Source organism: Schistocerca piceifrons, chromosome 5 (genome assembly GCF_021461385.2).
Source record: "Schistocerca piceifrons isolate TAMUIC-IGC-003096 chromosome 5, iqSchPice1.1, whole genome shotgun sequence".
NCBI lineage: Eukaryota > Metazoa > Arthropoda > Insecta > Orthoptera > Acrididae > Schistocerca > Schistocerca piceifrons.
In genome coordinates, this window is record NC_060142.1 from 78,361,667 (window position 1) to 78,374,790 (window position 13,124).

Genomic DNA, 13,124 nt, shown 5'->3' on the forward strand with positions numbered 1-13,124 from the left:
GCTTTTAACTCTTTGCTTTCCTGTAATGTATTTGCTCATGAACCTGTAAATGATATCGCATGTTACAAGAGTCAGCTTAGCCTGTAACTGTGGAGATATAGCTGCACTGAATCAGAGGTGTGTGTGTGTGAATTCCTAAGGGACCGAACTGCTGAGTTCATCGGTCCCTAGACTCATACACTACTTAAACTAACTTAACCTAACTTACGCTAAGGACAACACACACACACACACACACCCATGCCAGAGGGATTACTAGAATCTCTGGCAGGAGGGGCCGCACGATTCGTTACATGGCGCCTCTAACGACTCGGCCACTGAGCGCGGCTTGAATTAGAGGTCTTCAAAGTTCTGGCAGTAGCTATAAATCTTAATATAGCTAAGAGTCTCTCCTCGCAGCTTACAGATTTTCTTATCGCATTATTGTTTTCGTTAGTTGCAGTTTGAAGGTCTTTAGTAGCTCAGGAAATAATTTTTCGTCCATTCTTAAAATAATTTTTGAAATCGTTGTGTCCTAGTTCTTCCAGTTATAAATCGTGGACGAATTTATTCCATTGACGAAGTAGCTTGTCAGGCCACAGTTTTCTCTTACCGTTTTCTGTTCTTATCAGTTCTAAAAAAGCCTACGCAAATACCAGTTTTTGTACTTTTGTTGTTCCTAGCGGCATGTCGAGCTACACAACGGTGGGGCAATGGGGCGCTGTGATTGCTGGGTGTCCGCTGCCTGGTAGTGTGGATATACGAGTACCAAGAAGGTCGGTCGGCCGATAAGTCGGTACGTCTGTAAGGCCCTTCATCAAGAAAAGCCGTTGTCGCCGTAAGTGCGCAAACCGCAAATCATTTTACCTCACTGACCTCGTACGTCAATCTCTTCTCCAAGACAGTGACGTCTAACTTCTCCAACAGAATAATATTTGACGAACTTGCTTCGGAACAGTAGTATCCCCCACCGTCGACTCTTAGGTATCGAATTTCAGCCGAAAGCTATTGTTTCCCGCATCTCAATGTTTGTGATGTCACATCTCCTGAACTACCTGTAGTACAATTTTGCGCATACTTTGAGTGTATATGCGGCTATTCTCTGCAAAATATTTTGTAAGTAGAGATATTAGTAAAGAAGTAATAAATTAAGATGACGTGGCTGATGCTGGAGCTGTGTTATATGAACAACAAAAATGTAATAAGCGATAAACGTCTTTCCTTTCATTATTTTGATTTGCAGGGGTGTCAGCACGAAAAAGTTCCGAAAAGGTTTGAAACTATATGTTAAGTTTTTGGAAGTACCTTAGTGCTCACATTCTTTATTCTGAAATACTGTATGAACATAGTCTGGGTGATTTTTATGCTGTGGATTAGCTGCCTCAACACATGTAGGCCACACAGTTCGCAAGTTTAATACATGACTTATTATGTTATGCCTTTTACATGAGATTATAGCTTTTAATGAGAAGATAATCGCAGCATTTTAACTTTTTAAAATTCGTTCAGTAATTGCATTAACTGCCCGCATCTCGTGGTCGTGCTGTAGCGTTCTCGGTTCCCACGCCCGGGGTTCGATTCCCGGCGGGGTCAGGGATTTTCTCTGCCTCGTGATGGCTGGGTGTTGTGTGCTGTCCTTAGGTTAGTTAGGTTTAATTAGTTCTAAGTTCTAGGGGACTGATGACCATAGATGTTAAGTCCCATAATGCTCAGAGCCATTTGAACTATTTGAACCAATTGCATTAACTGTTGTTGTTGTTGTCGTCTTCAGTCCAGAGACTGGTTTGATGCAGCCTTCCATGCTACTCTATCCTGTGTAGGCTTCTTCATCTCCAAGTACTTACTGCAACTTACATCCTTCTGAATCTGTTTAGTGTATTCATCTCTTGGTCTCCCTCTACGATTTTTACTCTCCACGCTGCCCTCCAATGCTAAATTGGTGATCCCTTGATGCCTCAGAATATGCCCTACCAACCGATCCCTTCTTCCAGTCAAGTTGTGCCACAAATTTCTCTTCTCTCCAATTCTATTCAGTGCCTCCTCATTAGTTATGTGATCTACCCATCTAATCTTCAGCATTCTTCTGTAGCACCACATTTCGAAAGCTTCTATTCTCGTCTTGTCTAAACTATTTATCGTCCATGTTTCACTTCCATATATGGCTACACTTCATACAAATACTTTCAGAACGGACTTCCTGACACTTAAATCTATACTCCATGTTAACAAATTTCTCTTCTTCAGACACGCTTTCCTTGACATTACCAGTCTACATTGTATATCCTCTCCACTTCGACCGTAATCAGTTATTTTGCTCCCCAAATAACAAAACTCATTTACTACTTTAAGCGTCTCATTTCCTAATCTAATTCATCAGCATCGTCCGATTTAATTCGACTACATTCCATTATCCTCGTATTGCTTTTGTTGATGTTCATCTTATATCCTCCTTTCAAGACGCTGTCCATTCCGTTCAGCTGCTCTTCCAGGTCCTTTGCTGCCTCTGACAGAATTACAATGTCATCACCGAACCTCAAAATTTTCATTTCTTCTCCATTGATTTTAATTCCTACTCCTAATTTTTCTTTTGTTTCCTTTACTGTTTGCTCAATATACAGATTGAATAACATCGGTAAACTGAGCAAACAGTAAAGGAAACAAAAGAAAAATTCGGAGTAGGAATTAAAATCCATGGAGAAGAAATAAAAACTTTGAGGTTGCATTAACTACTGAAAAAGAAATTTTTTCCCCAGAAGCCGTCGGACCAGGACTTTGTGATAGTTTTAGGTGTAGTAATAATATAGTTCACACAACAACAACAAAATAGTAATTACCACCTCCACGTTAATAACAGATAAAATATTATCTCTGCAACTGTGGAAAGGTGAAACAAACAAAATCTCAGCGCGTAACGAACAGACCGACATGGCAGCAAGCTGACGGAACCGTAGTGCAAGCGCTAGTGTTTAGAGGTAGGCGAACAGGTTAACCAACTGCAGATGGCTGCTGCGGCTACTAGTCTCGTGTGCCGTGCTTCCCATGTCTCACCCCCATACTTTCGTTGTAGCTGTCAACCCCAGCGTAATCTTGAACAGAATGTCAGAGTATAGTAATGCCACATCCCAAAAGCGCGATCTAAGGGTCGTCTGTAAAAACTTAAGAATCCTAGTATTATAAAGTAGTAGTATTAATACAAAGATAGTTTTTCAGTTGTTTTCCGGTTTATTTTGTAGGAAAGCGTGCTTCGTGCTGCGTTTCTTCCACTTTTCTTCATTTCACGAAGCTAACAGAACCACTCCCCTCAGTTTTGACCATTCGTACTCTCTTGGCCCTCGCAATATGTGAATGGAATGGAACAGAGTATCCAGCGACTGGGGAAGTATACATGTCGAATAACACTTTAGTAGCATGTGCTTTGTCTGCAGCTGTGGCGGTTTCAGCTGTCGGTGGGCGCGTTCGTGGATTAGATAGCCGCCCGCCCCTGTGAGCTGCGAAAAGTGCGGCAGTAGCGTCATGAACAAAATGTTGCCCACACTGCTGCCGCTGGCTCTGTTCTGCTGCGCGCGTGAGTAGTCATTATTTTCCCATTTGTTCGTAAAGTTGTTTACGCTGACCACCGATAAGGCGCTCGTGCCCTCTGTTACATCGAACTAAGTGTTTTACAAAGCAGACACATGCACTTGAGCGTAATAAATGAAAGACTTAATTAAGATCACTTTCCGATTGCATTGTTGTAATCGACTGTTCTTTACTGTTGTACGTAAAATTTAATTTTAGTTACAACTGCTTAGTTGCAATTTGTATAAAAATTGAAAATTAGACAAAAAACAATTTTCGAAAGTCGTAAAGTAATGAACTTTCTTTATTTTTTATCTATTTATTTGCAGGAGCTGGAATATAAACCCAGACACTGTCATCTTTTTTTTTTCTTCTTCACAACAGATAATATCAAAATAATTTTTGAGTTTGTTTTGTATATTGCCCATCATAATCTTTCGAATCCCTCTTTGATGGATGTCGGGAAATCTGTGATGACAATGTCTCCTTGTCGTTTCTAATTCCGAATTGGAACATACACGTTGTCATCTCTGGTTTTAACACCGCCTATATCTGAACGTCGAATGAGTTTGTTCTTTGCATAATCGCCAACTCAGTTTCAGTCCATAATAGATTTGCCAACGTTGGCAAGTCAAAAGTCGTGACACTGCCAACTTTGGCATGTCAAAAGTGGGTACACTTCAAACAAAATGTAGCACTTAATATATTAAATGTGCAATTGTGACTAATGTTCGTCAGTTTTTATTCTCAGACCAAAACTAAACTACAAGCACCACACTTGAAACTTTAAATATTTAGAAGTTAACAGTGTTTATCTTATACAATGATAGAAATCAATGGGACTGGGGTTGGAACTTACAGATATACCTCCTGTTTCACATACCGGCACGAATACCCGCAGTGCACCTTTTCAATTGGGACACACTCTACACTTCGTCATCACTTTATCAACACCTTCAGCTGACCAACTTTTGAACCGTTTACCTTCTAATCATTCATTACGAAATTAGCACACTTTTTTCACTTTTTCCTTTCGGGTTTCATTCTGATTCTCATAACTGTCATCACTAAACTCATCAACAAGGCTATTTGTATTTCCACTTAAATCTACCGAGCGTTTTAAATATGAATCACACTTCGGAGAATCCTAAAAACCTCGTAATATTAATAATGTTTTGCTCTTACAGGACAACGTTATGTTCGAAACATTTCAATACTCCTTCACTCAATCACTTCATAAATACAAGGACCTCGTCAACACTAGGTATTATGAAAAAGGAGGGTGGGGCGAGCAACACAGTTGACTTTTAAACCAATTGTTTTGTTGCTTTATCTCGTTATTTTAACGTATTGGCATTGGCTAACAAGAATAAGATGATAAACGTACGAACATGAAATTAAAAGTTATGCCATATGATATGAAGAAAAATAAAATTGTAAAAGTAAACCAAAAAGCTAGGGACTTGAGGATGCCCAATCAGACGCATGTAAGCATATGGGACATTTATAGGAAAGTAGGGGCGATCCCTACAAAATGACAAGCCTATTCCATTACCAGTTTTCTCCAAACGCGAGTTTGTGTGCAAGGCTAGTCGGTTAGTGATTACCGATCGGGACTGGTAACGTAGAGGACCAGTGCTTCATTTCTGGTAACCACAAAAATATTTTCTGTGGCTGCAAACTCTGGAACAGGGCCCACTGAGCCACGTGTTAAGCTGCAAGAAAAAGAAGCAGCGAAATTGACATGCAACCTGCACAAATGTAGACGAATCAAAACGCATTGCTTCAATGTGAGTACTACGCGATTTAATTGTTATTAATTCTTGTTATAAGTGAAATCCAAAATCCGATTTTACAACGAGGAAGAAAAGCAAAAAACACAGAAGAAAGACGAATGAGGTGGGGAGACCAAATTACCTAAAATTCTCAGTTACAGTCCTAAGTGCCTAATTACACGTTTGTGCTAAGCATGGTTTACTCCGGAGCGAAAACATGCGAACGGGAATTCTCTCTGCTAAAAATGGTAGGCAAGCGTGAGAAATATTCATTCTGTCGCGTTCGGCTTGCATTCGTTGGTGCTCGCTCGTGTTCCGCTTGTTGTCGGCCTTTTAGTGAACCGTCAAAGTGAATTCGCGTCCTCTACATCTACGTCTGCATCTACATACATACCCGCAAGCCGCCGTAACAGAGGGTATCCTGTAGCACTACTAGTCATTTACTTTCCTGTTCCTCTCGCAGATAGAGCGAGGGAAAAACTACTGCCTACATGCTTCCGTCTTATATTCGTGGTCCTTAAGCGATATGTACGTTGGCGGCAATAGACTCGTTCTGCAGTGAGCCTCAAATGCCGGTTCTCTAAATTTTCTGAAAAGTTTTACTCGAAAAGAACTTCGCCTTCCCTCCAGGGATTCCCATTTGAGTCCACGAAGCATCTCCGTAATACTTACGTGTTGTTAGAACCTACTGGTAAAAAATCTAGCGGCTCCCCTTTGAATTGCTTCGATGTCTTCCGTTAATCCGAAGCGGTGCGGACCCCAAACATTCGAACAATACTCAGCAACGAGTCGCACTAGTGTCCTACTATAAGCGGTCTCCTTTACAGATGAGCCACACTTTCCCAAAATTCTTCCTATAAACCACAGTCGACTATTCGCCTTCCCTACCACTATTCTTACATGATCATGCCATTTGATAATGCTTTGCAACGTTTCGCCTGGATATACAATCGACGTGACTGTGCCAAGAAGCACACTATTAATGTTGTATTCGAACATTTTTCTACTCATCTGTATTAACTTCTCGCTAGGAACACTGTAAGAATTCGTCTGTTGTATTGTTTCCGAAATACTTTCGTTGTTGATATGAGTAGCGTGTGTGACAAATTGGTCTGAAGAAAATGTAATGTTGTTGATACAGTGTCCCACATAAAAGCGGTACACCTCACGGAGTTGCTAATCATCTCTAGTAGAATTGCTTACGATGTGGTAACACTGCCCCGTAAGTTGGCTACACTGTCTTTTACTGGACAGTTGAGCGCAGCTGTGTGATCATGCGTCAGTTGTTCTGAGAAGCTCGTAACGCTGAGCTCTTACAGAAATGGGACAGTTTGCATTAGAACAGCTAATTGACATTTCGGAGTGTTACATAAAGACGGGCTCCATCAGGGAATGTAAAGAAGTGTTTCAAGAGAGGTATCCTGGTTGGAAACTCCCCACAACCAGCACTATTCAAGATCTGTGTAACAAATGGAGGGCTGTAGTATACGTTCAAAATGTGCAGAGGAATAAGTGACAGACAGTGAGGACACCTGTAACTACAGAAAGAATTCACATGGACATTGTGAGGACTCCCCTCAAGTCGTTAAGGAGGTTATCGCAGCAGGTTGGTGCATCTCGTCAATCGTGTGGTGGTGGTAAGTTCCTATGGGACCAAACTGCTGAGGTCATCGGTCTCTAGGCTTACACACTACTTAATCTAACTATAACTTACGCTGAGGACAACGCACACACCCAAGCCCGAGGGCGGACTCGAACCTCCGACGGGGCTCGTAAATGGTGTCATCATGCATTAAAGGATATGAAATTACACGCCTATCGTGTGATTGTGAAGGAAGAGTTGAAATTTGAGTTGAAATCAGGGAAAACGAGTTCATTAGTCTAACTGGCTGTTAACATCAGTTGCTAACGGTTGCTCAGACCCCTTGCTTTGCTTCGTGGAGACGAGACCTGGCTTAATTTGTCAGGTTATGTGAACTCCCAGCATTGCAGATATTGGTCGCAGGACAACCCACATAATTTGCATGAAGACCCTCTCCACTCATAGAAGATAGGTGTTTGGTGTGTGTTGCCTGGCATGCGTATTGTTGTTGTTGTTGTGGTCTTCAGTCCTGAGACTGGTTTGATGCAGCTCTCCATGCTACTCTATCCTGTGCAAGCTTCTTCATCTCTCTGCTTAGTGTATTCATCTCTTGGTCTCCCTCTACGATTTTTACCCTCCATGCTGCCTTCCAATGCTAAATTTGTGAGCCCTTGATGCCTCAAAACATGTCCTACCAACCGATCCCTTCTTCTAGTCAAACTGTGCCACAAACTTCTCTTCTCCCCAATCCTATTCAATACCTCCTCATTAGTTACGTGATCTACCCACCTTATCTTCAGCATTCTTCTGTAGCACCACATTTCGAAAGCTTCTATTCTCTTCTTGTCCAAACTAGTTATCGTCCATGTTTCACTTCCATACATGGCTACACTCCATACAAATACTTTCAGAAACGACTTCCTGACACTTAAATCTATATTCGATGTTAACAAATTTCTCTTCTTCAGAAACGATTTCCTTGCCATTGCCAGTCTACATTTTATATCCTCTCTACTTCGACCATCATCAGTTATTTTACTCCCTAAATAGCAAAACTCCTTTACTACTTTAAGTGTCTCATTTCCTAATCTAATTCTTTCAGCATCACCCGATTTATTTTGACTACATTCCATTATCCTCGTTTTGCTTTTGTTGATGTTCATCTTATATCCTCCTTTCAAGACACTGTCCATTCCGTTCAACTGCTCTTTCAAGTCCTTTGCTGTCTCTGACAGAATTACAATGTCATCGGCGAACCTCAAAGTTTTTATTTCTTCTCCATGGATTTTAATACCTACTCCAAATTTTTCTTTTGTTTCCTTTACTGCTTGCTCAATATACAGATTGAATAACATCGGGGAGAGGCTACAACCCTGTCTCACTCCTTTCCCAACCACTGCTTCCCTTTCATGCCCCTCGACTCTTATAACTGCCATCTGATTTCTGTACAAATTGTAAATAGCCTTTCGCTCCCTGTATTTTATACCTGCCACCTTCAGAATTTGAAAGAGAGTATTCCAGTCAACATTGTCAAAAGCTTTCTCTGCGTCTACAAATGCTAGAAACGTAGGTTCGCCTTTCCTTAATCTAGCTTCTATGATAAGTCGTAGGGTCAGTATTGCCTCACGTGTTCCAATATTTCTACGGAATCCAAACTGATCTTCCCCGAGGTCCGTTTCTACCAGTTTTTCCATTCGTCTGTAAAGAATTCGCGTTAGTATTTTGCAGCTGTGACTTATTAAACTGATAGTTCGGTAATTTTCACATCTGTCAACACCTGCTTTCTTTGGGATTGGAATTATTATATTCTTCTTGAAGTCTGAGGGTATTTCACCTGTCTCATACATCTTGCTCACCAGATGGTAGAGTTTTGTCATGACTGGCTCTCCCAAGGCCGTCAGTAGTTCTAATGGAATGTTGTCTACACCCGGGGCCTTGTTTCGACTCAGGTCTTTCAGTGCTCTGTCAAACTCTTCACACAGTATCTTATCTCCCATTTCGTCTTCATCTACATCCTCTTCCATTTCCATAATATTGTCCTCAAGTACATCGCCCTTGTATAAACCCTCTATATACTCCTTCCACCTTTCTGCCTTCCCTTCTTTGCTTAGAACTGGGTTGCCATCTGAGCTCTTGATATTCATACAAGTGGTTCTCTTCTCTCCAAAGGTCTCTTTAATTTTCCTGTAGGCAGTATCTATCTTACCCCTAGTGAGACAAGCCTCTACATCCTTACATTTGTCCTCTAGCCATCCCTGCTTAGCCATTTTGCACTTCCTGTCGATCTCATTTTTGAGACGTTTGTATTCCTTTTTGCCTGCTTCATTTACTGCATTTTTATATTTTCTCCTGTCATCAATTAAATTCAATATTTCTTCTGTTACCCAAGGATTTCTATTAGCCCTCGCCTTTTTACCTACTTGATCGTCTGCTGCCTTCACTACTTCATCTCTCAGAGCTACCCATTCTTCTTCTACTGTATTTGTTTCCCCCATTCCTGTCAATTGTTCCCTTATGCTCTCCCTGAAACTCTGTACAACCTCTGGTTCTTTCAGTTTATCCAGGTCCCATCTCCTTAGATTCCCACCTTTTTGCAGTTTCTTCAGTTTCAATCTGCAGTTCATAACCAATAGATTGTGGTCAGAATCCACATCTGCCCCTGGAAATGTCTTACAATTTAAAACCTGGTTCCTAAATCTCTGTCTTACCATTATATAATCTATCTGATACCTACTAGTATCTCCAGGATTCTTCCAGGTATACAACCTTCTTTTATGATTCTTGAACCAAGTGTTAGCTATGATTAAGTTATGCTCTGTGCAAAATTCTACAAGGCGGCTTCCTCTTTCATTTCTTCCCCCCAATCCATATTCACCTACTACGTTTCCTTCTCTCCTTTTTCCTACTGACGAATTCCAGGCACCCATGACTATTAAATTTTCGTCTCCCTTCGCTACCTGAATAATTTCTTTTATCTCGTCATACATTTCATCTATTTCTTCATCATCGTATTAGTGACCTCATATTTTTTAATTACTCCTCAATCAGTGCCAGATATCTAGAGAGCTTTCACTCTTTCTAAGCATAATTAATAAATCCAGAAAATCTGTATACATTATTCCAATAAGATGGAGCAACTGCTCACACAACCAATCAAAGTATGGCCCACATCACCACACGTTCCTTGAAGACAAGACTTGCAAGTACAGGCCTCTGGCTCTCAAGATACCGAGACTTAATATCGTGTGATTTCTGTTTATGGGCACATTAAAAAGCATGCAGTGTATGCAGACAGTCTTCGCAGAATAAACGCTCATACACGGGACATCACTAGAGAAATTAATAACATCACGCCTGCAGAATTACAGCGTGTTACTGGTAACGTCATCACACAGAGATGCCTGGACGCCCATGGCCACCACTCCCAGTGTCTCTTATAAACAGCTAACTGCATGATTTTTAACGTTACTACCCTGCCTGTTCTTTTTTAGTTAGCTCAGTATTACTTGAATCTTGAGCATGAGGCGCAACGGTTGTATGTGGGACGCCCTGTATAATATTTAGAACCGTACAGAGAGTGTGACGAGACAGGCCCCCGCCACGCACAGCGACACTGGGGGTGCAAGTGATCGAAAAAGAAACAAGGTTCAAGGATTAAACCCAGAGAGGTAAATGAGTTCTTCTAACCCTTGGGTTCCTATTATCTGCCTACGAGAAGAAGACTTTCTCTCCTCCGCCCATTGATCTACTAAAACGGCTACAGTTGCTATGATCCTTCTCAGAAAAAACTGATTAGGCATTTATGTGCCTTCTAGAGATGTGGTCTGAGGCATTAACAAAACTGAATTGTACCAACAAATCGCTGCAAGGAAATATTGTTATCGCTATTTACTTATTTATTTATTGCTTAAACCTGAGTGTCTAAGGTGGATTGTACACTGAAAATTCACTATACCGGCTAATTCAGGAGGAATAGTAAATATTTTAGGAGTTGGGAGAGTAGACAACTTCGAATAAAGTATTCCATATAACTGATGTCCAATTTTCATTGGTTGCAGAGACGCATCTTGTAAAATGTAACCCAAACAAATACTTTCAGAAAGTGTTTACAATAGGCAAACGATTAACTTAGTTTTCATAGTTTTCACCTCCGACTTCAATGCTTTTTCGAATTCTCTTGGCATGACAACGTGTACTACTTATGAGGTCGCCTTGGCGTTATTTTATTAGAGCAGCGTTATTCATAGTTCAATGATCAATGCTTCTCTGGTGTTTACGTTTTTTTTTTTTTTTTTTAGACTTCGCTGGGGATACTTTTGGCCAACAAACAAGGCCATTTCTTCTGATCCATCTTCGGAGAATGCTAGCACTAGATGATACTGTGTCACCTGACCGTTAGCATGTGCAGGGGCCCCCATCATGCTGAGTACATTCCCATTCTTGTATCAAGAACAACCAATTATACTGGAAGCTCGTTTTCAAGAAACAGGGCCCAGTAAGAAGATGCGATAACACAACACGTACAGTCAACCGATTGTCTATCATATCACTACACATTTACAGAAAAGCGTTTCTGAAAATGTACACAGAGTCATGTGAGTTACAAGTGTTACTGATACCGTCAAGAATGAAAGTGGCTTTGTCAGTAAACAATATCACTGGGATTATTCGATGCTTTAAAAACAAAATGCCAATACTCTACTTTCAGCTCCTTCTCGAAGACGTTGACTCCTTCGTAAATGATAGTGGTAGAAACCGTGCATATGTAATGTGCGCCATATTAATGTGTGGTGGTACACCGATACATGCAGAAATCCTGTGTGTGCTTGTTGAAAGACTACATTCTGTCAACTGAGTAATGCCTTCTGCTTCATTGACACTCTTAATTAGTGCGTTCAGATGAAGTATGATTGCTGGGCACTGCACTGGCCTCACACAGTTCAGTGGAAGCATGAGTAAACACTCTTGGATCTGGTTGTCTGTGGTTAAGATAGAGTGAGCTATACTATCTATTCTGAAGGTGGCAGGGGTAAAATACAGGGAGCGAAAGGCTATTTACAATTTGTACAGAAACCAGATGGCAGTTATAACAGTCGAGGGACATGAAAGGGAAGCAGTGGTTGTAGCCTTTCCCCGATGTTATTCAATCTGTATATTGAGCAAGCAGTGAAGGAAACAAAAGAAAAATTCGGAGTAGGTATTAAAATCCATAGAGAAGAAATTAAAATCTTTGAGGTTTGCCGATGACATTATGATTCTGTCAGAGACAGCAAAGGACTTAGAAGAGCAGTTGAACGGAATGAATAGTGTCTTGAAAGAAGGATATAAGATGAACACCAACAAAAGCAAAACGAGGATACTGGAATGTAGTCGAATGAAGTTGGGTGATGCTGAGGGAATTAGATTAGGAAATGAGACACTTAAAGTAGTAAAGGAGTTTTGCTCTTTGGGGAGCAAAATAACTCATGATGGTCGAAGTAGAGATGATATAAAATGTAGACTGGCAATACCAAGGAACGCGTTTCTGAAGAATAGAAATTTGTTAAAATTGAGTATAGATTTAAGAGTCAGGAAGTCATTTCTGAAAGTATTTGTATGGAGTGTAGTCAAGTATGGAAGTGAAACATGGACGATAAATAGTTTAGACAAGAGGAGAGAATAGAAGCTTTTGAAATGTGGTGCTACAGAAGAATGCTGAAGATTAGATGGGTAGATCACATAATTAATGAGGAGGTATTGAACAGGATTGGGGAGAAGAGAAGTTTGTGGCACAATTTGACTAGAAGAAGGGATCGGTTGGTAGGACATGTTCTGAGGCATCAAGGGATGTCCAGTTTAGTATTGGAGGCAGTGTGGAGGGTAAAAATCATAGATGGAGACTAAGAGATGAATACACTAAGCAGATTCAAAAGGATGTAGGTTGCAGTAGGTACTGGGAGATGAAGAAGCTTGCACAGGATAGAGTAACATGGAGAGCTGCATCAAACCAGTCTCAGGACTGAAGACCACAACAACAACAACAACAACTCTCTACAAGCAGTAGCAGCGTTTCCATCACAATACCCATATACAATTAAGATACCGGATTACTCAAAAAATGGTTCAAATGGCTCTGAGCACTATGGGACTTAACTGCTGAGGTAATCAGTCCCCTAGAACTTAGAACTACTTAAACCTAACTAACCTAAGGACATCACACACATCCATGCCTGAGGCATGATTCTAACCTG

General features: G+C 40.8%; 1 protein-coding gene across 1 annotated transcript in view; it reads left to right on the top strand.

Moving 5' to 3' along the window:
* The first annotated feature begins 3,465 nt into the window (after nucleotides 1-3,465).
* Nucleotides 3,466-13,124, top strand: part of LOC124799324 (neuronal acetylcholine receptor subunit beta-3-like) — a 255,312-nt gene continuing 245,653 nt past the window's right edge. Inside the window, exon 1 of the mRNA XM_047262912.1 lies at nucleotides 3,466-3,544. Coding sequence (XP_047118868.1) covers nucleotides 3,493-3,544 — 52 coding nt within the window. The 5' untranslated portion in view covers nucleotides 3,466-3,492. The remainder of the gene's footprint in view (nucleotides 3,545-13,124) is intronic.